Below are 25,283 nucleotides of genomic sequence, written 5' to 3' on the forward strand. Positions count from 1 at the left end.
AAATAGTAAAATTGAATTACTATGTTTCTGCAGGACAGTAGTAGTAAAATGTTTCTTGCAATGTTCAGGAACATAGAGAGGCAAGTTGTTTTAATTACAGACTGAAAAAAAATCTATTTTATGGATCTTCATTGCCTTAAATATAAACTAAGTAAATAAAGTCTGAGTAATTGACAGTATATAATACAAATTTTCATTGGATCTGGATATTAAATCTCTGGATATTAAATTCTTCAAGAAGGACTATAAAATAACTGGACTGAAGAAATACCTATTTACGACATACTTTATAATGAGTGACAGGTATAGCTGATCACTTAGCTGTTTTATTAATTTTCATGATAGAATCTCTCTCTCTTAATTTGTTCTTCTACAGTGAGCTGTTTGGACTTGACCTTCTTGCCTTGGAATGATGGAACAGCTGTATATCTTAGTAAATCTAAGCTTGTGTTCATGTCATTCTTTGACACTTCGATTATTTCACTTTCTTGACAGACATTAATACCATTCCGTTCTGTATCATTATTCCCATGTTCCTCTGAATATGGGCTGCAGGAGTTTTTAGTTATGTCTACAGACTCTATTAGACCACAGTTTAAAACCAGGTTGTCTTTTTTAAGAAAAGATGTTTTCAGAGTGCCAGATAAAATAGTATTTAGAATTTTGTCATATTTTGATTCTTCTCCAATGCATACCAACTCAATATCAACAGGGAATGTTGTATTAGTTGCTTCCTTTAAAGCTAATGCACTATTAGTATTAGACTTCTGACAAGTGGCATCTTTATTAAATTGAGCAAGACTATTAGAGGCAACAGCATCTTCATCTTCTGAGTTTTGTTCATCCCATGAAACAGTTACAGTATCATTAGAATAGCTCTCATGAGATTCATACATCTCCAATATTTCTTCATTTCCAGACTGATTTTCTGGCTTTGCAAAGGCATGCTGCGATACAGTGCAAATTGCATGACTTAGTGCTGTCATTGGCTTAGATGTAGCTGAGAGAGTTGTTTCCTGCCTACAAATGTTTGGATGTGAAAAAGTGGCGTTGTTGTTGTTGTTATTATTCAAGCTGAATTCTTTGTGATTCTTTTGTACTGTTACATCATCGATGTTAGTAACCTGTACAACTTCTGAATCATCAGTTTCATTATTTTTTTTCTCTTGCTCTTTCCCAGTACTATGCACAATCACATTATCACCTTCATTAATATCCTTTTTGCTTTCCTCATCTTTTCTGTTATTGCCTGCTTCATTTTTTCTTGGTTTACAGATATTCGTAGCTTCTTTTTCAGACAGAGGGCTAAAGGATGAGTGTTGGTTTTTTTGTGCATTCGCAGTGTCGTTTTTATTTTGCTCTCTCACAGCATGTTTTTTCTGAGGATCCTTTTTATTGCCCAGAGGGTTGTTTGCATGTAAACTAGAACCCTCTTGAGCAAAACCTTCTGGGGGCCACTTCGGCTTATTTACTTTAGCCACTTCTTCAATAGAAAATGTTTTCTTAGGTGTTGCATCATCTGTTGAAGGTGGCCATGCCATCTTTAACTTAACTCTTTCTGTGGATTTTTTCAAATTATTATCAAAAATATCAGGATTAATACCTTCAGTACCTAAGTACAAGTCTTGATCAATTTCTGTAATTGGTTTAGGATCAACAGGTATACTATTAATGGGATTTGTTTCTTCAGCATGAGTATTGCCAACGGAGATGCATTGATCTTTAGAATTCCATAATTCTTTATGCTGCTTGTGTCCAAAACCTTCATCATAATTTCCTTTTGATTTGAAAAGTTGCTTAAAATGGGGTTTACAGTATATTTTTCCATGGAGAGATGCATAATTTCCCAAGCTGGCAAAGGGAAGAAAGTTTGTTTTATACTTTTACATATCATAAATCTACCGTGAATTTTATACTTTACTTGGTATTTCAAGTACCCCTCCATGACAGTGTATATAAAGAAAGGAGGAGCAAAAAGAGAACAAATTCACTGTACTGTCCAATTCTGACCACACACACAGAGACACACAAAATATCTAAAACCTTTAATTGCAAATTCCCATACAGTTTCAAAGTTAAAATGAAGAAGAGTTGTCATGCTTTGTGATTTAAGAAAGAACATAAACTTCAGGAATTACAGAATTTCAGGGTTGTTGGGATCTTTTTCTTCATGATATTAAAGACTGAAGCCTCTATTTTGCTACAAAACAGGTGGAGAAAATACAGTGCCAATTTTCTTTAGCCTTTGTGCAAATTATAGATATTTGTGTTTATTTGGATTCTGCTCCTAAATGAAGTAAAGAAAATGTGTGTAACTAACCTCAAAGGTGTTAAAATCAGAACTGTTAGCCTTTGCAGTCTGATAGACCAATAAATACTGTGTTTCATAAAAAGGTTACAAGAGTAGTTTGCTAATGCAGAGAGCCATCATCATTCATTTTATGGATGAGAAAAAGTGAGAAAATTTGGTCTGTGTTCAGATATCTTAAATTCCATCCAAGTTTCTATGTCTTCTGCTTCCTGTTTATGAGCTCTCCTGAAGGTCTGGAACAGTCAATAGGAAGTAATATACAGAAGAATCTGGAAGGTACTGGGATGAAGCAGTTCTTTAGAGAATTAAAAGATTTGTTCCACATCCCAGTGCAGATGTCAATAGCAGAGTAGAAAAGGGGAAGCCAGCTTACTTCCCTGTCAACCCAACCTACGGGCTGAATAGCCCAGTTGAAAATAATTTCACCGGCTGTGTTTACATTCAAATGCAGAGTTCTCTGAGTGAACATGCAGTTACTTCTTACCTTAATTGAGTGCCACAGTGGTGACATCGGAAACATAATTTATGAAAATTCTGCTTGTCGGCAACTAGGCATTCCATTGGGTAAACTCTCTGTTGACAGAGTCTGCATGTTTCATTTTCCTGAATCTGCAGTTTCTAGAACCACATGTTAAAAAGTTACAAGTTAGTTAAAGCCACATATTATGATTTATTTTTAACTGTATCAGTCCATATGTTTTGTTGATCTAATTGTGTTTTCTTTATCTATTAACTGGTATCTCAGCTGTTGATTTTAGGGGTTCATTTTTGTTCAACTAACAATACTTTGAAAGTGAAAAACTATTCACCCTTCCCTTTTCAGAAATCCATACATTTAAAAAGACTATTCACTTCAATACACCAGGTACAATATTTCCCATTTATTTGTAATAACTACTTATTTTGTGAAATGAGATAGGATGATAAAAGGTTTACTAGTATAAGTGAATTGAGTATAAAGTATATGTAATCTTTGAATCTTCAATGGGATTTAGAGATCAATAAACATAAGGCAGATGTTTGAAATTCTGATGAGGAAGTTTTGCTTAATCATGTCAAACAGCACATCAAGGAGTATCAAGGAGTTCCATTTCTGTGGTAACCTGCAGACTTGTACACTCATACGGTCCATATATTCTATGGACATAATTATTTGTGATTTTTACAATTTTCATTTTCAGACACGAAACTTCCTTCAGTTCATTTTTAAGACTGTTAGCTACAATTATATTAGCAAACTATATAAAATCTTTTTTTTTTAATGAAGTATACTTAATTATAAAGGAAACTAGTTCTCTGTAAAGTATAAAGCGTGAATAAAAGGTTTATTTCATACCAGAAAAGGGCAGAAGGAAATAATGGGCATTCTGTTGGGCTTGGAAAAATGCATGCTGCTCTTCCATCTTGATTTCTGAATTGATATGAGAACCATACTAGCAGACAAATACAAGTAAGGTAGACCAAATAATTGCTTGTATAAATATATCTGCATTGACAGTAGTAATGCCCCTTGACATCAGCAAAAAATTTGTGCCCTTTCAGCATTTTGTCTGTTTTTGGTTTGCCTGCTGGTATTGATTTTATAGCAATTCAAAAATCAAGACAGAAGTGATGTAGATTTTATAAGTACAGCTTTAGTTGCCACATATCTCTAGTGCCCATAATGACAGCCGTGAAAAATGCTGAAAGAGAAATTAAATATCTTCAAAATAATGCAGAACTTGCAAAAATAATAAACTACCAGTAGAAACAAACAAAAAAATCCCCCAAAGGATTGTTGGTGATGAAATAGAAAGCCTCAAATGTAGCCTCAACTCAGTCTCCAAACGGGCTGACAAAGAGGCCAGGCAGGCGTGGAGCGCAGCGGTCCCGACATGCCTCCCGCCTCGCTAGGCACGGACTGCTCGTGGCCGGCCGTGTGAGCCCCACGTAAGGACTCGGCTTAACGTTCTTAGGTACGCAAGTATTCTGAATGTGAAGAGGGAGGAGAGGAGAGGCACAAGCTTTGTGGTGCAGAACGGGATAAGGTAATTGGCAGGGCGGAAAAAAGATGTCATGTCTCCTGGAAAATTGTCTCGCTGGATCATTTAGTTGGATAGTCAATAGCGAGTGTTGTGCTCAGAAAGCAACAGTCAAGAGAAGAGAAAAGCAACGATAAAGAGGGAATTTTGGGGAAGTTTATCCCAAAGTAACTTTCAGGACTGACTAGTGGAGCCAATAGTCATGTTCATGAAAATTAATCACGTACTGGGTGTCAGTGGCAAGGTTTTGGTGGCTGGGGGGCTGCAGCGGCAGTCTCTGTGAGGAGCGGCCAGGGCTGCTCCGGGCTGGATGCAGCCGGTTCTAGCTGGCTTCAGCAGACCCACCCCAGGGCACAGCTGAGCCCCTCAGCCACACAGGTGGTGCCTCTGGGAAAACGTATTCAAGAAGGGGCAAAACGGTGCACATGCAGCGAGGACTGAGGGGAAAAAAGTGTGAGAAACTACCCTGCGAACTCTCTGTGAGGAGCGGCCAGGGCTGCTCCGGGCTGGATGCAGCCGGTTCTAGCTGGCTTCAGCAGACCCACCCCAGGGCACAGCTGAGCCCCTCAGCCACACAGGTGGTGCCTCTGGGAAAACGTATTCAAGAAGGGGCAAAACGGTGCACATGCAGCGAGGACTGAGGGGAAAAAAGTGTGAGAAACTACCCTGCGAACACCAAGGTTGGAGAAGAAGGAGGGGAGGAGGTGCCGCCGCCGAGATTCCCCTGCAGCCTGCCAAGGAGACCAGGGGAGCAGGTATTTTCTGTGGAGAGGACCACACCGGAGCAGATATCCACACTGCAGCCTGTGGAGAGGACCATGCTGGAGCAGATGGGTATTCCCAGAAGGAGCTACAGCCTCTGGAGAGCCCACGATGGAGCAGGTGAAATGTGTGAGGAGGAAGGAGCAGCAGAGAGGAGCTGGTATGGACGCGCCCCACTCCCCATCCGCTCTGTGCTGCTGAGGGCAGGGGGTGGAGATAGAAGAGTCAGGAGTGAAGGAGTAAAGTTCAGCCTGGGAAAACGAGGGGAGGAGGACAGGTGTTTTAGTGTTTGTTTCTCATCATCTAAATCTATTTTAATTGGCAATAAATTAAATTACTTTTCCCCAAGTCAAGTCTGTTTTGCCTGGGAAGGTAACTGGTAGGTGATGTCCCTGTCTTTATCTTGTCCCATGAGCTTTTTCATCCTATTTTCTTTCCCTGTCTTGTTGGGGAGAGGGAATGAGAGAGTGGCTGGGTGGAGGTCTGGCAGGTCAATCCTCCACATGTGAACGGTCCTGCAAAATCAGTGGGGGAAAGGCTTGTCTATTGTTTGAGATCATCACTATTTACCAGACAGAAGAGATCCAAAATGAAATCCAGAGGCTTTACCATATACAGAATTTAGTATTCTATGGGTAACATTTTTTTCTACTCACTTTTAACATGCTTAAGCACACTGAGTCTGTCTGGGATGCAGCTGATTTTCTTTGTAGCTACTCATAGGGTGCTGTGTTTTGGATTTGTGGTTAAAGTGTTGGTAACACACCAAGGTTTTAGCCATTGCTGAATAGTGCTTGCACAGCGTCAAGGCCTTTTCTTCCTGCCACTCTGACCCCCTCCCTGCCTCAAGCAAGTAGTTTGGGGATATGCAAGAAGTAGAGAGACAACCAAGACAGCTGACCCCAGCTGACCAGAGAGATGTTCCATACCATGACATCATGCTCAGCTTTATTGCTGAGGTAAAGGAGGAAAAGAGGGCACATTCAGAGCTATGGTGTTTGTCTTCCCAAGGAACTGTTGTGCATGTTGAGGCCTTGCTTTCCAGGAACTGGCTAAACATCTGCCTGTTGATGGGAAGTAGTGAATCAATCCCTTATTTTGCTTTGCTCGCGCCCCAGCTTTGCTTCATCTATTAAACTGTCTCTACCTCCACCCACAGGTTTTCTTGCTTTTTGCTGCTCTTATTCTTTCTCCCTTCCCGCTGTGGGGGAGTGAGCGAATGAGTGAGCAACTGAATGTGGATGTAGCTGCCAGCCAGGGCCATCCTACCACATTAAGTTTTTTGTTGGACCATGGCCAGACTGTGCCTCATTTTACAGGATCACGGGCTATTCATGTTTAATTCTGCTCTTAGCATGAACAGAGGTAGCACTGTTCTCTTGATGCACAGAGTTGGGAAACCCAGAGCAGAGCTTTCTGCTTAGGAGTTCTGCAGGTACAGGAGCTTTAGCTTTGTTCTGCCGTTTTCATTGCTGTGCAAGCATCAGCATTCTGTTCATGTATTTCAAATGGCTAAAGCTATGGTAACATCTCATTTTCCTACAGGATCCCATCCATATTCAGTGCCCAAACTAGATGCACAAAAGAACATTGATGTTCATCGTGTAATAGCATATGTAATATTTTCTAAGTTTCAAATGTATAACTTTGCAATTTAATACTATTTTATTATCATTTTTAAGTAACACATGTACCATGAGAAAGAAGGCATGCTTTATTTTCAATGTTTACTTCATATTGATATATAAATATTCATGTATATAGTCACATACTTGATATATTTTAGAAGTTTACTTCAATACAAACAAATACATTGTGTTCAAAAAATGTGTGGATGAGGTGCTTTGGGACATGGTTTAGGGGACATGGTGGTGTTGGGTTAATGGTTGGACTTGGTGATCTCAAAGGTCCCTTCCAACCTTAATGATTCTGTGAAATAACAGGCTTGGCTTTTTGAGGGACACTGAGTGGGTCCACTCCTTAGTGATGTGAAGCGTGGGCTCTGACATCAGGTGTATGGGTTTGCTGTCATAATTCAGACTAGGGCTGTATCAAATGGTAAAATTGCCCAGCAGGAAATACAGAAGAATTTTTAAAATTGCATGTTAATTTGTAAACTGTTTTAGTAATTTTACTCAATCAGCAAACTCACTGAAACATAGTTCACTTTGTCTTAGGTCACATCTTGTGCTTTAATAAACTAAAACCAAATGGGCCCAAATATTTTATCTCTAGAGCTATTTTTTATCTCAGTTAAAGAAATGGTGCGTTAATTTTAAGCATGAGAAGTCAGGTGGATTCTGTGCACTTTTTCTAGCATGTTAATATTTCTCAAATACAACAGTTATGCTATTTTAATTTTAATATCTATTTTTATTTTAGTAGCTTTTTATTTTAGTCTATATAATTCTTCAGGATAACTCTTGTAGTGTTAATCCTCATAACAGTGGAAGAGATAATAGCTAGAGGCTTTGACAACAGTTCCTGTGTCTTCAGCTTCTCAGCCTTCTGGTCTTCACGCAGATCTATTTGAATTTCTATGTCATGTTTGTGTACTACTTGCTTATCATTGCCATCAAATTTGGAATCAGAAAGTGTGCTTTGCTGTGGTGTTACAGGGGCTGCTGCATCTTGTGTGGGACCTTGATCTTGCTTGTTTGATTTTTGTGGCAATATTTCAGCTGGACCTAATTCCTCTGAACCTTCTGTGTACCAAGGCTGTTTTTCAACTGTTTTGCCTTGTGCACAGCACTGCTCATGTTTTCCTCCACTGAGATTCCACATACCACTTTAATTTCCACTAGGTGTTTGTTGGTCACAGGTAAAGGGTGAGTTTCCAACGTCCAGTGTGCTATTCTGACATGCTTCTTCTCAGTGTCTTCTCGATGGACAGTTTCATTCTCCAGTCTTTGACCAAAGTTGTCTCTGAGAACAGAAAATGGCTGAGGTTCAAAATGCTTTATGCTTCTCGTAACGCTTCCTTTAAGCTCTTTCACCTCAGACCTCAGCTGCAACAAGTTAAGGACATCCACTGGGTAAAGCTGTCCGAGTTTATCCGGATTCTGTGCTTCCAGCATGTGCCTCAGAGTCTTTACAACACCACTAGAAACTTCTCAGATGCGACCTTTATCTGCTGTTTGTTCCTCATCATGATAAATTTTATTCCTAGAGTCCAGTGGCTGAATTTCAAACATCCACGTGACTGTGCAAACACCTCCTTTAACTAGTGCAAGAGCCTCGTCCGTAGTTCCTGCAGAGCCTGGAGCATGTGCATGCAGTGCATCAAGAGGCAAGGTCTGAAACACCTAGGCTATGTGTTTAATATTTCCACCTGCAATGGTTTCCTGGTCTGCAATGCTTCTAGCTTTGTCTGGGTCTGGAGGGTCATCCTGAATTGCAAAGAAAGGCTGGTTCTCATCTTGTAGAGAGGACCTCTCCTCTCCAGATTTCAGGCCAGTCTAAGCATTGTTTTTCTGGTCTTGTGAACATCTGAATAATGAAGGCAAAGCCGTATCTAGCCTGCTGCACATCTGACATCATATGCTGTGTTTCAGATTCACCAGATAAAATATTAGACGTCTCAATCAGGTAATGGTTCTCTAAGCGTTTTCTTAATTGTGTGTGGAAAGGTTTGTATATATGTCTTGGTTCACATGAATTGCTTTGCTTTGGATACAAATCTGCACAGACAGTGGACTTGGTCAGCAAGTTGGATGATTCAGTGGTCTGGGAAGTTGCTGTCAGTTCCAATGGAGCTTTTGCATAAGTAGTGGAAAACTTTTCTGTGCTTCCATATTCATGGGATCTGGAGCAAATAATTGCAGAAGTAGCAGTTCTTTCCTGCTTTTTTCTTGGTGTAGAAGTTTCCTGTAGCCTGCTTGCTGAAGTAGTAGCAGTAGATGAACTAACTGTTGAAGGCAATGTAATTTCCTGGTACGTATTTTCCATCTTTAGGGAACAAAAGTGGTTGGGTTTTTTTTAAAGTACAATAACATAGAAAACAATTTTTCTGTTCTTCACAAAAGCTAGTTCTGCAAGGATCTAAGCAATAGCATTATAATAAGATCTGGAAAGACACATTCCATCAGCTATTGCTTAGAATGCATAAAACCAATCTTTTGAACTAAGAGCTGTGCTACTTGCACCATTGAATATATCTGAAAAGAAATGTGGAATTCATACAAAATGCAAAATGATGATTGAGCGGTCTTGGAGTTTTTGCCACAACAAATGCAAACTTTACATTATGCATGTATAGCCTAAACCAGGCTGTGGTTTACGATCATTTTAATTTCTTCTGAAAGTGACATTTTCTGTGCTTCTGAGAATCTCTGGTGACAGAAATTATACATATTTACAGGTTTAAAACAAGAAAAGAGGAGACTGTATTCAGCAGAGGGGGGCAGGAATGAAAGAGTTTTTATAAAGGTTTACTTTTAATTGTTTGTCACATACTGTAAGTACTTGTTGAGTCTTCTAATGTAGTTCATATTACATTATGTGGACCTAATTCCGTATATTCCCACCACTGTAATAGGTTACATTTTTAATCACAGTTAGTCAAAATAGAAATTCAAACTGCATAATGGACCAATGTCTTAACTTTACCACTTCTAATTTGCATAAAGATGCCTCTTATTAAAAGCACAGACCTTTACTTCTTTTGCAGGTGCTGCAGTCTCTCTGTCAGAGTGAACAGCCTTTTCCTGAGCTGTCCTTTCAATCTGTTGTTTTAAAATCTGTGTTACAGTCTTTGGGAGCTCTTCGTTCTGAGCTGCATTGATTACTGCAGTGGGAAGAGGAATAAAAAAAGATCGTCTTCCTCCACCCTGCATTTTATCAAATTGACTTTTCAGTGCATTATAAAACATTATTACATTAAAAGTATTGTACTTAGCATTGCAGAAGTCTCAGGAGTCACTTGATCATGAACAGAAATCCATAGAGAGAATGACAGAATAGTTGTTGAGGGACACACTATCACCTACTGTTTTGCCATACCTGAGAGGTGTGGCAGGGCTAAATGTTGACTGGGGTCTGTGAGAGAATATAATGCATAACTTCTAATGCCAGGAGTAAACTGCAACAGCAGCAGTGTCTTAACATTGTGGTCATATTCTGCAGGGCTGTTCAGCTATAAATTGAACCTTTCTCATCCACAATTTTGTATATACATGGGCTTGTGTTTGCCTGTGTTTTCAGACAATTCTTCAAGTCCCCAATTCTTTTGAGCAGCTGAGCGCATATTTAAAACCACCTCCTTATGCAAAAGCCATCTCTCCATACCCATTCTAAACTAATTTCTTAAGTCCCATTGAGGTCAATAAACGTGCTTTGCTGAGAATTCGGAGAAATACGTGTTTTCATGGTTGTATGCTAAGAGCGGTATATTTGTGTGAGTAAAGACATTTGCCATTGTTCATTTGTGAGCCTTTATTCTCATGCCACTTCTTACCTGGTTCATCAATGTGCTGAATGAACGTAGATGCCATTTTTGTCTCAAGAGTAACTTCCTCGTGATGAGAAACCTGTGCACAAAACCTTCACTTTACTACGGGATTTAGTGCAATATGTAAGAGTTCTCCATACTTCTGCAACAATATTTAAAATGTTACATCAAAGAAAAGTATGAATGGAAACCTAATGAATTACCATGTTAAAACAATAATAAATTAAAAACACTTAATGAAACACCTTGGAAAATTATTATGCGCTGCCTAATGAGGGAGGCTATCAGCAGAACATCCAGATCTTGCTATACCAAGTGGTAAAGGAGGAAGAAGCAAAGCAGATATATATCAGCCTCGGTATAATTGTCCAATGACATAATTATTAATTGATATAGTTACCTCATGTGTTTGAGAGGCTTCCATTTGACTTTCTTTGGAGGTCATTGCATTGCACTCAGCTTCCCTTGTGCTGCTTGATACTGTGCGCTGACTGCTACTTGACATTTCCTAAAGACAAATAAAAATAATCACACATTAACAGCTAATACTAAATTGGATTTTTCTTTGGGGTTTTTTTTGTATGAAGGGCTTTCACAAATACATTCTAATGTAAGTGGTGTAACTAGAACAGCCATTTTACAGCAGACTACTGTTGTTAACTGTGATTGATACTGCCATAAAAATTGGAACAGGCTTTTTTATAACAGAGGAGATGTCAAGTCGTTTCTGCAACTGCAGCCAGATTTTGACCAGCAGATATGTAAAGCTGCATGAATACGTACAATGTATAATTAGACTGGGAGGGGACGAAGGTGACTGGGAAGACTGGTTCTGGCTTTATGCGCTGTGCCATCAACTTGTTACTTATCAGCAGGCATGAGGCTAATGCAACTTTGTAAAAGGAAGTATAATAATGTGTCTATATAAGATGTTGACTTTCTGCATATGCTTTACACAGTTCTTCCGATGCAAAAATCATGCTGAATTGCAGTTGTGGAAAATATGACCCATAGGCTAACCAGAAGATCTGATAAAAGCATAGGCTAGCATTATAGCTACAAGTTTGACAACTGCAGTGTAATAAACAGAGCATATCGTTGAGAGTTTAAAGCAGTGTCTGAGATGTCCATGTAAACAAATTTCTGAGGTTATCTATGTTTAGTTTGACTCCAGATTCTGGCAGTGATTTGTTTTCTTATTTAAAGCCTATCACAGAACCTGTGTTACATCACATTACCTGTGTCCATGGAGTACTTTGAGATTTAGTGATGAGAAGAAATAAATCCTAAGGATTAATATTATTAAGATATCAGTTCTGTGCTTCCTCTCTCTTGCGCACTAGCATGCACACTGAGACATCTAACAAATAATTTCACTCATGTCAAATTAAATTTTCTTCTGTTGTGAGAAGGAAGCTTACCTATTAGTTTCTACTGATAATAATAAGCTTTCAAATGAAAGGAGCTTCAGGTCCCTCCAGCAAGAGCTTCCCAAGTGTTCAGTGTAATGTGAATGTGAATGGAGGCAGCACCGTGTTTCTGAGATTGCTGCTGCACACTTAGTGCAACATAGAGATGTAAGTTTCCTGCATCTCAAATTCAGCTAACTGGGGGGCAAGAAGTTAGCTCTCTCCCTTAGTCATCTCATGACAAAGCATCTATTTATGGGATTTATTCCACATTCAAATTAAGGAATGCTTACACTGCTTGCATCTCCACTAACATTTCTTCTGAATCAATATAGGGGAGCATCCACTGCCTGGCCCATAATTTCTGCCATACAGTAAGCAGCAAGCGTTCATAACTTCTCTGGCAGAGAAACAATGTGCATCCCCTTCGTGGGCTTTAGGAGTTGGGAGGTGGTGGAGTCGCCATCTCTGGGAGTGTTCAAAAAACGTGTGGATGTGGCGCTTCAGGACATGGTTTAGGGGACATGGTGGTGCTGGATTAATGGTTGGACCTGATGATCTTGAAGGTCCTTTCCAGCCTTAGTGATTCTGTGAATTCTCTTCCACCTCTGTGCTGCCAAATCATCTGTTTCAACTACAAGATGAATTAGAATCATATGAAGAAAAGGTAGACTAAATTTTCTGATTACTGGCCCAGTAAACACTTTAGTGCATTACCGGTATCAAAATTAATCCTATCTACCACAAAGTTTGAACTGTCAAAGTGAGGTGAGGTTTGAGGAGAGCAAGTCAGAGCATGGTTTGCACTCGCAAGTTCTACATGTGTGACAGTTGTGAGGGAGCCACACAGCATGAGGAGACGCAGAGCTAACCCTTTACCAAGTTGAGTAGAGGCAGTTCAAAGAAAATGAAGTGCAAATTTTTCCATCTATTCTCTGTTTAATGACTATGTGTAGGTGTGTGTATAATATGCCTTTTCATTTTATGTGGATATGCTTTATATATTTATGCATATATATGCTTTTTTCATTTAAGATACGCTTTTCTGTTCTAATGTGCATGTTTTAGATATGTAAGTCAAGCCCTCATTACTGGAAAACCTCATTCATGAGACACAAAATATGTTCATGATAGTCATTATGTGTCCTTTGAATGGTGTGGGGTATTAAAAAAGAATATAATTAGGCTTAATGTAGTCAGGAAGCAAATCTAATCTGAATGTCACTACTGCTTTATTGCTCTAACTTTGGTACCGCTTATGAAGTAGTTGCCATACTGCAAAAGATTATAATTGTTTAATGCAACAGCTATGGCTGTCTAAAAATGCAGCCTAAACATTATGGGCCATATTTTGACAATATAATTACACGGCCTTGCTCTGGGCGTGCAGGGAGGAAGAGGGACTTGGAGGTTCTCATATTTTGTGTCTGTCAAGATGGCTAATTGAAATTCCCATGGCAGAGGGTAAAATGCTGCTTGTTTATTACTCCAAACAAGTGGAGAGCAGGAAGACCTGTGATTTCATCTGTCCTCTGTAATGGCTGTTAGATATAGGATAGGATATTGTATAGGTAGGATTAATTTAGTCTAGCCAACTAGAATTTGTGGCGTGTTTTGTAGACCCCACAGATTTTGGAGAATATTGCATAGAATTATTTGATGGTCTGCATGGGATAAGGCTGTTTTTATCTTATTAAGCAGGGTAAGTCATGCCTCCAGTGCAGGACTGTGGCGGAAGATTATGATCTAGATTTAATACTAGTTAAGAGTTACGTTAGTGGGAACTTGATCCCTTTATTTGTTTCTCTGGAATACAAAATTCGTGCCATACTGTGTGTTATTAAATCAAGCAAGGTTATTTAATCAACCAGATCCCGCATCGCGGTGTCAGGAAGGAACAGCTGCCCTCCAGCTGTGCAGGGGAGGAGGACTGACAGAGAACTCAAAGTCATTTTTGATGGTAGAATGAAAAGACAACTATTATAGTTGCTTTTCTCACGGCCCAAGAACCACCTTTCAGTTACTTTTTGTTTATTCTGTGCCATATCATGAGTGAGCTCCAGGAAACACGGCCAGCTGGATTATTGTTGGCATGGTGCTAGCTCACGAATGGTTTCTTACGGTCATTTTATTTTTATTTCAGACTTCTGTTGCCCTCCATTCTCTTCTGTTTGTTTCAAGACACCCTTTATGGGGGCTGCGGGCCTTCCCATGCATATCTGTATGGTACTTAATACAGAAGGCTGTAATGTTCTGTTGTATCTCTGGATAATAAGTCATTTTAACCTAAAACAATACTATTTAAAAAATAAAGATGTAAATATGAGAATAAGTCTGTATACATTATGTGCATTTTTATGTAGGCATTCAGATTCTGTTACTGGAGAGAACTGTACTTGCTATATGCATTTTAGATGTTAGTGGCCCATACATCAATTTTAGTGCCCCTGCGCTGCAATAATTTAAATAGAATTCTTATTGCAAATTGTGCCAAGATTTGAATTTTCAGTAACTGTTCTGTGTATTTTAGACCAAAGTTAGCTTTTTTGTGTTGACATTTTCGCAGTTTCCATCTGTTCTGACAACAGACAAAACATACTTTCCCTTTCAAAAATAAAATTGCTTTGAGGCTCAGAATATGTATGCTATGTTATATGCATATGTACATAAAAATGTGTACAATTCTATATATATGTGTATGTATGTATTGTTCAAGGGGATTAAATGGCCCAAAAGTGTGTCCAAGAACGAGAAAGCCTTTTACTCGCTCACATTTGAAGCATGTTGCTTTTAGTTGAACTATACATTATGATCACCATATAAGCTCTGTGTGAAGTTGGCTAATATGATATCATTTATGTATTGGCATATTTAGAACTTACTGTTCTAAACAATCAGTATGTGCAAATTTGCAGTTCTCTTTAGGTAGCATTGGAAGTAAATTGTGAGCCTAAATCTTCAGTTACAAAATTAGTAATAATAGAATGACTGGCTGACAATTTACTTGGTGTGGATCTTCATTTCTTCCTCAAAGCTATGCCTTTTTACCTATTTATGATGTTATCATAGTATCACCTGCACAACAGTACTGTGAGAATCTTGCAGAAATTTCTTGTAAGAACTTCACTTACCTGCACTTCATCTCTATGATTTGTCAGCCTTGCTTAGTTGTATGTATATACTCGGGGCATTTTGTGCACGACGTGGAAGATTTTAATAAAAAGGCAAGGTTTTTACCATTAACTAATGCTGTCCTGTTATTCAATCTTATCCTCTGCAATTGCTAGAAAATTGGCAATTGCTACACTATCAATTTTAGAAAATTTGTCTGTAGTGACCCTCAATGAAGGAGGTGTTAACTATATGTGTGTCATTCCTGACACAGGATACTATATGGTTGAGTGAATACCAGATACTGTCAATATATTTCACTCATCCTTCCTGTGTAGGAGGTTCAGCTCACTTGCCAGAAACAGCTTGTGCCTGACACTGGATAGTGAGACTTTGTCTGAGCAGCTAGCTAGCTGAGCTGGTGTAGCAAACCACTCCAGGCCGGCATTTTCAGACCAGTAACACTGAAGCTCATGACCTCTTCTCAGCTTGGTGGCTGATGACAAAAGGTGCTTATGATGCCAGTGGTCAAATTAAAGACCAGGTCTCTAAACAAACTCTAGTTGAGTTTGTGAGCACATGGCAATTCTGTGATCAGTTTTTCATTCCTGCTCACCATTCTGGACAAGAGTTTAGTCCATCCTACTGGTAATACGGCACCTTTCACAAGGAACCAATCTCTTGTAAAATGAAGAGACCTATGAGCAATGGCTGCTGCCTGAGAAAAACAGAAAGATAGTTACTATTTGCATATTTGATGCCATTGTTTTGAATGGAAAGCCATGTACTCCTTATGCAATAATTGAATATGTAGTAAAATGTTCAGTTATTTAGATAGTGTATAAAATGAATTGCTTCCTCATTTTAGCTTGGATTAATAGTTTGAATTTATCCAGATCTGGAGATCTGTCTTCAAACAACATGATTTTTCTGTTTTGCCCCAGGATTGATTTGGTGACCTTGAATAATCTTTCAGCTACGTAGGTGTATAATCCCATTTTCCATGAGAGTGCAGTTACGTTAGATAGAAATGGGATTTTATAGTCTTGCAGTAAGTTATTTAACCTAAAGATTGTTTCATATAATCTGAGTGATTTTGTTTCCTGTGAACGTGACAATTTCTGCTGATGATTTGAGAGAGCCTCTTCAACTATCCAGAGGGCAAACACATGGATAAGTATGCTTAGAGGTCACTCTTTGTTGAAGTGGTGGAGCCATCATAGTGGCTTTGTGGAGAACTAGATGTCACTATTAGGCCAGGGAAAATCCATCTTCACATCACAGAAATGAAATAATTTAGTTCTGTGTAAGAGCAAAAGTCACATAATTTCTGTACACAGTTCTGCGTTTCTTCATCCAGAGAAATGGCAACTAGGTTGGACCATGTCATCAGAAAAGTATGTGCATAACATTTCTGATTACCAAGGATTACACTCCAGTATGGTTATGTCCAACTATGGGATTTTTCTGCTTAGTTAAAAATGCTTTAATACATCTGCAACAAACTGTGTCTTCTCCCCTACAAACTGGGGTTTTTCATCTTGTCTGTGCAAATTGTTGATGTTGGTATTAATGTGTAAGAAATGAGAGATGATTGGTAGATATGATGATACTTATTTAACATGAAAATGAACCTATAGCAGAATGTTGATATGTCCTGTTCTACAAAGTTGGAGAGCAGTATTGCTTAAAAATCTCTCCAAGAAAATTGCTTGTTAAAGCAATTGACTGTGCCATTACTTTTTTTCAGAGTGCACAGGACAGATTGTGCAATGTGTTTTATTATAGGGGATTTGACATAGTCCAAAGTCATTATCTCCTACAACAATTTTTCATGGTATATGCTAATGAAGTAATAAAATGTAAAGATCTTTTATCTAAAATAACACTTAGCTGCTGCTTTCCTCTACTTTTATGTAGCATCTGGGTTCTTCCGTGCAATTTTTGATCTGTTTAGGGGAGTTGACTGGATTTAATTCAGTGGAAGAAGGAAACTCCTTTTGAAGGAGAATGGCTTAACATCACGTCAAGTGCAATGTATGAAAATATCACCATGATACTTGATAATGAATTACAGTCTTATAGACAACGTTCAGTATAAAATACTTCTATGGTAGTAATCTGCCTTACTCATCTATTTGCTGTAAGTCTAGTGTTGCCTATATTGAGTTTTTGTCTGTATAAAAAAATATATGATTCCTGTAGTGTATATCAAAGAGAAAATTCTGTGAGTATGAACATTAGGGAAACATCTTAGTCATAATGAAAACTTTTCAGTAGGAAAACAATCATAGTTTTTCCTCAAGATATCTAGCAGGGCATACCTCATTTGTTAGTATTAAAAATGCTATTATTACCTGTACAGATTTGTGGTGGTGCTGGTACTGAGCAAAGGTCTTTTGTAAAGAGGTCATCTGCGCTTTCTCAAATTGTTTTCTCACTGCTGCCAGGCCACCGGGCACAGTACAGAACTTGGTTTTCTCTGTAGTCTAGAGTAATGAAATAAGGCCAGTTGTTTTCCATTTGCACTAAGAACGTACTTCTTATGAGCTGATTTTTTTAAAAGTAGTTAATAACAGTGTGCTATAATGCTTATAACTTTCAAATAGAAAGTTTGGAAACACTTGGTTATGTCTGTAGCCTCTTACAGGCAACTTCCGCTCATGTAATCTGTAAACCCTACTTATTTTAACAGTACACATGAAGTAACATTAGCATTCAGAATGGATACAGTAACAAGACAGTTATTTTTCAGGTGTTGTCATCAAAATACAAAACATACACATACTGTTAACATTAACTGTTGAATCTCATTTGACCCATTTTAGGACTTTTACTTATCAACCAAAAATTAAGACCTGAAGTTCTTTTGGAATTTTGCCATCTACAATTTATTTAACACTAGTTGCTAAATACTCCTGTGTGAAATAGATCCTGCTGCTGTAGCTGCATATTCATCCCTGCCTAAACTACTGTCTGAGGGCTCAGTGGTTTCCTCTGTATTTTTAGGGATGAGCCATGTATTTTCAGCCATGTAATACTCTGTCTTTGCAAGAATGACTTAGACGATCATAAATACTGTTTCTGGCAAGTTCATAGATGAGTGCACAGGAGCCATGGTGATTTGGAAAACTAAAGGCCAATGTTTACTTGAAAAATGTGCATGTTTGGCCTGAATCTTTAGCACCAAAAGGAGCAGGTCCCAACTACTTGATTGTCAGTGACAATCGCTTTCCAGAACAATCCTCTGCTGTTCATACTTTTACTTGTCTATCCTGAGTTCTGTTGCATTCAGGTTGCCACCTGGCCCTCTCTGTATTTTTTTCAATAGGTATTGTTGAAAAACATGCAGAGACCTTCAAGCAGGTCTTTGTAAGATGACATTTCTTCACTAACAACAGTGCCAAAGGACACAAGAGTGCCTTTACCCTCAGGCTCCCTGTTCTAGTTCTGTCGCTTATGTGTTGCCTCTTAGATGGTACTAGAACGAAGCTTTCAGCATTTGAGCTTATTAATCAGTATGCACAAAATAAACCACTCAATAGTTAGAAACAGCCTGGTAATGAAAGTTGCTAAATAAACTTAGGTTTAGTGCTTGCACCTGATGAGTAACTAAGCAGATCATAAAAAACAGTTGTGTTTTTTTCCCTGTGACGAAGGTGTCACGATTCTATATGTACATAGATGTGTGAATATGAAAAGTAATATTTTAGTGAATTAATATTTCAGGCACACCCACCTTGCCAGCCATTTGGAGATATTTTGAGGGGGCAAATGCAGTTATGGGTCCTTTAAGGAAACATATTAATTCCCTTTAATGGAACCAGACACGCAGTTCCTTTTTCAGGCAACCATCCATTTCAGCAAGGAATTGTGAGGAGTTCCAGTGTGTAAATGAAGTAGTTCTATGTGATCAACACAGTTAGGTTGGGTCAGGCTTCACGCAGTTCTGTTCTTTTTGAGAGGGAGTACTAACTTCAGCAATGTTTCCAATTGCAGGAGTAGGGAATTGGAACCTTCTCACTCAGGTGAACTGCAGGGATCTGCTCCAAATACACACAGGCAATTAGGGAACAAGGAAGTCAGCAGGCAGGAATTTGGTGGTTGGAAAAACACCCAGACTCCGGTGAAGTGTGTCTGGTGGCTGTTTTCACTAAGTGGCTTCTGGGCTGTCCAAGCACCCAGCAGGTCTCTTCAGCTGCTGCAAACCACTTCTCCCAAGACCGAAGTGCAAGTAAGACTGGGAATCCTTCTACAGCTCTTCTTGCACATGGACAAAGATACTGGCTGGTGAGAGCTGCATCATAAGTCCTTCTTTTGCCAGATACTCTCTCTGATTTACAGAAATTACTTTGGCCTAGTTTACAGTAGGAAAAAGGTGTTCTTCCCATGTGCTGAAAGTTTAGCGTAAACAAAGACCATTGTCATTCTAGCATTGTAGCAAGCCAGCATAATGTCTCCATTTCCTGGTGGCTGGTCCCTCCCCCTGGTACAAGGGGGTTGAGCTACAACTTCTAGGTAGGATTTTAAGATATGGTAAAAATACACTTTTGGCCCTTTAGTATTTTTGCAGAACTGAGGCAGATTTTCCTGATATTCCTGGCTGAGATCTGAAGACCCAACTTCCAGATATTTCTGACTGATAATTAAATGTGTGGTGAAGTGGTCTTGCTCTGTTTTAACAGATTATAAATCCTGATAGCCAAATACTTTATTTGCTACTTGATATGAATATTAAATTTGCTGTAAAATACCTAATCCCTATGGATAGACATGTAGAAAGATGAGTAAAACAAAATTATTTTTTCCTAAATATTTTTTATATAACACCAATTTTTTAATAATTTTATTATAAAATAATAGTTTTTCATACATAGACCTGCTATTTTCAAATGCAGCAATTTTGAATTCTTTAGTTTGAACAGCAAGAGGTCTAAACTTAATGTGCTTTTGAATACAATTTTATTATTTGTTAATATTTGTAGCAATGCAGAAACTGCTGGGTTTTGTCATTATGAGCTGAAAGAATAACTGTGTTGCTAATCTGTCTCAAGCCTATGGTCCTAATAAATGCAGTTCATGCAACAGTGGAATAAAACGAACAGTCCTTCCAATGAATGAAAGGGAATTGTCCAAATGACCAAAGGTACATAGCATGAAAAATCTCATTCAGTAGAGACAGAGTGATGCATCAATATGTTTGCTAAGTAGATTTGGTAATTCAGGTTTCAAATTTTGATCCCCATAGTGGTCCATCAGTCAGCTTGTACAAATAAAGAATGTGGGATATGTCACTATACAAAGCAAACACAGAGCTAAGATAGGGAACCATTGATATCTTACATGAGCAAAGGAGTTGTTACTCTCTTTCTCGGACACAGCAGCCTTGTACATAGCCATTCTTTCTTTCAAGGACAGAGTCTCTTGGAAATCCAGCGGTGTACCATCAGCCCTGGGAGTGCTCTCTTTAGGTAGTCCTCTTACAAGTTTGCCAAAACCCACTGGAAGTACAAACAGACACCATTATTTTCTAGGAAGGAAACAGGTACCATTTTTCCAATCTTGAAAGAAAAGAGTAGTAGAAAGGAACAGCATTATCAGCCTTTTAGCAGCTGTATCTTATTTTCAGTTTAGAATTTCTTGAGTACAGAAAAATTTAATTCAATTAAGTTTTTAAAAGTTGGTGAAATCCCTTGGGGAAATAACAAAAAGTTTTTTTTTAAAAAAACATACAATTTTAACAGCAAGCATAGTATGTTTTCCTTGATAGTTACATTTGCATTATTTTATACTGTAAAAAGTAATTGTAAGTACTACAATTAACCAATTACAATTATATATATTATGTTCTAATTAGCTTTATACATTTTAGTATTCATTTGCTTAACGGAGTCCATTCTCAGTTGATTGTAGATTTCAGTTGTTTACTGATACTGCATTAGGGTATGTTTTAGTCGGTTTAGTACTACTAAAACCTTATTGAAAACTATCTAAATTACTACCTCCATTTTAACCTTATTTCAGGGTGTGAAGGTTATAGATTTATCTATAAGCATCTGCAATTCAGCCCCAGTGAATGTGGAGACAATAATTCAGAGTATTCCTGAAAGAGCAGCACTGAGTTACTAGCACTAGGAAGTTTTTTGTTGCTGCTTGCTACATTCATATGACTGTATTAGAAGAATTTCATACAGCCAGGAAAGTGCCTTAAATTTACCATAAAGATATTTTCCTTTCTTGTTTCAGACAAAGAGAAAAAAAGTATGTTGTGAGCATCTCTCTTGTCTGTGATCAGAGGCAGAAGAGGTTTCATGTAATCCCATGGGCTGGAAATTCCTCTTGTCCTGCCAAAGTTTTTCTACAGTGCATGGAAAATTGGGTTGAATGACACTGGATTTCTGTAACCAGGATACTCCCTTTTTGGGAGGGGAGGGAATTTTAAGACTTCAAGAAGATATACTTTAATAAAGCCACCAGAATCTAATGTTTTAATCCTTGTGCTGCAGATATCAGAGCATCCTGATCTTCCCTAAATCCATCTATATTTCTACTTGTCCTTGCATGGTAGGACAGAATGAATTTGTTGCAACCTGCATTGCTTTTTTTTAAACAATTGTATTTTCTGCAATTATGGAAACAGGCTGTAGCTTATCCTGGTTTCAGCCAGGATAGAGCTGGTTTTTTTCACAGAAGCTAGTGTGAGACTGTGTTTTGGATTTGGGATGAGAAACTGTTGATAACGTGCTGATGTTTTGGGCTGTTGCTGAGCAGTCAAGGACAGTCCAGCTTCTTGTGCTGGCCTGCCAGCAAGGAGGCTGCCAGCGAGCAGGCTGGGGGTGCACGGGGAGCTGGGAGGGGACACAACCGGGACAGCTGATCCAGGCTGGCCAAAGAGATATTCCCTACCATCTGACGTCATGCCCAGTACATAAACTGGAGTTGGCCGGGGGGCAGAAATCGCTGCTCGGGGACGGGCTGTCGATCACCGGGTGGTGAGCAATCGCTGTATTGGGCATCACTTGTTCTTGTACATTCCTTTGTTGGTATTATCATTGTAGTTTCCTTCTTTCTTTCTGTCCTATTAAACCGTGTTTATCTCAACCCATGAGGTTTTTTTTTTCCTAATTCTCTCCCCCGCCCCACTGTGGGAGGGGGAGTGACTGAGCGGCTGTGTGGTGCTTAGTTGCCGGCTGGGGCTAAATCATGACAAGCTGAACCAAATTATCTCACAAACCCCCACCAAAACCTACCCTGTGTCCTCCCCTACCCCGCAGCATGATATATCTTGGAATTTCTCAAAGTTGAGGAAATTACTGGCTTAAAAAAGGAGAGAAGGGGGCAGGAAGAAACAGTGTAGATATGTCCTCCTGTTCTATGCATTTAATTCAAACCAGTAGGTACCTGAACTAAAACCTTAAAATCCATTTCCAAACAGGAAAGGAAAGTCAAAGAGGAAGCTTCAGATGTGTGCTTTGTGCTAGACATTGTCAGTTTACTTGTATTCTTGTATATTCTGGCACTGCTGACACCCTGTCTTCCTCATTCTGAGTGTGCTTTGTCACTTCGTTGCAGTACAGGACTGTTTGGGGTTTTTTTTAAATAACATATTTTTGTTTACTGTGTACAGTTCATTTATGCTTTTTTTCATCTTGCTGATGATTTGCAGACTTATTAAATTTAGCAAGTCAACTCACTTGCCATAATTTTGCTAAGAAATGAGTAACTTCTCTTTGTACGCTGTTTCATAATGTGTGTATAAAACACCAAGGACATACTAGAGTGCCCATACCTTTTCTACCACTCAAACCAACACCATTAACAGAACTGGTCTTCTCTTTAGAGAAGAATCACATTTCTTCTTATCCAAGTTGGTTCACTTTTGATTGTTGTATTGCTTTACCAAGGCAGTGGTTGAGAACACAAAAGATACACGTAAGAAAATTCCTCATTTTCTTTCAAACTACACACTCTTTCTCTTTAACATTGTGAAATGCAGCCAACAAGAGAGACTTTCCAAAAAGCTATCTGTTCATCTGGCACAGAACAGAGTGCCAGGGAAAGGATATCCCACCAAACAGGGAAGAATTCCAAGGCACATCCGGCCTTTCTGCCTGTTCACTGTAAAGTGTTTAGCTGGCATAGGCATTCAAGGTCCAGGTATAGCAAACAGATATAACAAGCAACTCTAATCTTCAGTAAAAATCAGACATCAGTGCAAACCTGCATGGAAGAGTGGTCTCAGTGTAAACACACTGAATTTCTTAGTATTTTTGATGGACCCTGCTCATAACTAACATGAGGCTAATTTTTTTTTTTGTTACGCTTTCCCATGCAGTATATTTGCATATTACATCTAATCATGATAGACAAAAGAATTGCTACAGTTCAAGAAAGAATAATAGCAGCAGTAAGAATCAGTGAAAGTCAGCTGGAAGGAAAAGAAAAAAAGGTTTTCAGAGAAAGTAGAAATCGGGAGAGAGAAAATTGCTGTTCTTCAAGAAGTCTGTACATTAATCCAAATCTAACCAAAACAATGGAAAGGTTGAAAGTATGCTTCAGCGACACAGAAGGATAGTCCACCAGAGCCAAACAGTGTCAGTTCCTTTTTTAAGGCAGATTGAATTATGTAACAGACTACTACCAGCATGATATTTGTAAGACGTTGCTTTAATTATCAAGAATGTTTAGTTGTTTAAAAACTTTCTGGGTATTGCTCTGATTCAACAAGGGATTCTTGGAGTCTACCTAATCATAAGCATGTGAATACTTTCATTAAGTGCAATGGGAATACTCATGTGCTTAAAGTTAGACATGTGATTAAATTCCTTGCTGATTTGGGGCCAGTGAATTTAATGGAATGTTTAAAAACACATTTTAATAGATACATATTATTATCCACCTGGGAGTGAAGGTAATAGAAACTGTTCTCTTGTTAGCTTTAAAACAGGAAATGTGCTGTCTTTAGAAGCTAGTTGTTTTATAACATGATGTGAAACTCTTTGTGGTGGTATGAGAGATTATATGATCTAAGCTTTTGCTCATTCATTTTGCTCATTTTTCTCTAAGCTTTTGCTCATTCAAGAGAACTTGAAGGTGTAATATCTTCTGATTCTTTCTGGGATAAACATGGGCTTGTGATGAAATAGAAGAGTCTATGTTTATGAAGGTGAGGTATGCCAACAAAAAGCTGTTTGTCATATGGGACTTATACAATAGTATCTATTTCAGAGAATATCATTCTTGTATTAATGGTAAGTTACATCAATTCTATAAAGTAAATGGAGCTTAACAAATCTTCCGCGCATAATAGGACGGGAGAATTCTGGCTTTCTGCCATTTTTTCCAAGGATACGACTGTATTAGCTATCCCTTATGGGCTTTTCCCGCTTTTCACGGTAGGCTGAACAGCAGTACGAGCACTGCCTTCATTGTTTTTCAGTGGAGACAATAGAAGATGTTGGCACTCAGTCACAGAGCTTGCTGTAAATGTTGCTTGATACCTCTTCTAGGAAAATAAGATTTTGGCATAATTGAAACATTTAGCAAAAAGTTCCATAGCACTTCGGTGGTTTGAGGGTATTGCTCTTGCTGAAAAATTGAAGTGAGTTGACGTATATCGTCATTGGTTATAGAAAACTCAAAATGCATAGTGATGGGAGAAATAACGTATGGATCAGCATTATCTTATATTTTTCAGAACCTGAATATTTATTCAAGTGCAGAGTTGCAGATTTCAGTGCCTAGCTTCAGCTATTAGAAGTTTAAGAGTTTTCACCAGTGCTTTCAAACACTCAAATGAGTCTATAGGGAATTTACTTCTCCTAAGAGTGTCTGAATGCAAAATGGAGTATTATGGCTCTCTCAGGAGCATAGAAAAACATTATCCCCTATGGGACTGTCACATTTTTAGAAAAAGCTTCATTTGTAGGAGGCATGAATTGTTGACTGTGCACTTTTATGTAGTTCGTATTCTTTGTTATTCCTGGTGGACCAAAAAATGCTTCTGAAACATACTGTGCCCAATTTAGACTTAGGGGCAAAGCGGTTATGGAATGGAGGATTCCATTCTCTTGTTAGAGAGGAAAAAGAAAGACTTTGAAGTGGGAGAGTCTAAAAGGAGAAGGAAAAAAAAAGGTCCTTACAACCATATTATAAAAAAGACAACTGAAAAACTTCAGAAGATGTAGAGAAGACCCACAAAAAATACTCCCACATGGAGA

The 25,283-nt window shown here is 38.5% G+C and overlaps 1 protein-coding gene across 1 annotated transcript in view; it reads right to left on the reverse strand.

Moving 5' to 3' along the window:
• Positions 1-329: 329 nt before the first annotated feature.
• The window catches only part of XIRP2 (xin actin-binding repeat containing 2), a 45,474-nt gene continuing 20,520 nt past the window's right edge, over positions 330-25,283 (reverse strand). Inside the window, exons 3-10 of the mRNA XM_010287640.1 lie at positions 20,407-20,564; positions 17,421-17,552; positions 15,680-15,781; positions 10,944-11,051; positions 10,550-10,622; positions 9,747-9,880; positions 2,796-2,929; positions 330-1,851 (exon numbers count right to left, since the gene is read on the reverse strand). Of these exons, the coding sequence (XP_010285942.1) occupies positions 330-1,851; positions 2,796-2,929; positions 9,747-9,880; positions 10,550-10,622; positions 10,944-11,051; positions 15,680-15,781; positions 17,421-17,552; positions 20,407-20,564 (2,363 nt within the window). The remainder of the gene's footprint in view (positions 1,852-2,795; positions 2,930-9,746; positions 9,881-10,549; positions 10,623-10,943; positions 11,052-15,679; positions 15,782-17,420; positions 17,553-20,406; positions 20,565-25,283) is intronic.

The sequence above is a fragment of the Phaethon lepturus genome, unplaced genomic scaffold (genome assembly GCF_000687285.1).
Source record: "Phaethon lepturus isolate BGI_N335 unplaced genomic scaffold, ASM68728v1 scaffold6435, whole genome shotgun sequence".
Lineage (NCBI taxonomy): Eukaryota > Metazoa > Chordata > Aves > Phaethontiformes > Phaethontidae > Phaethon > Phaethon lepturus.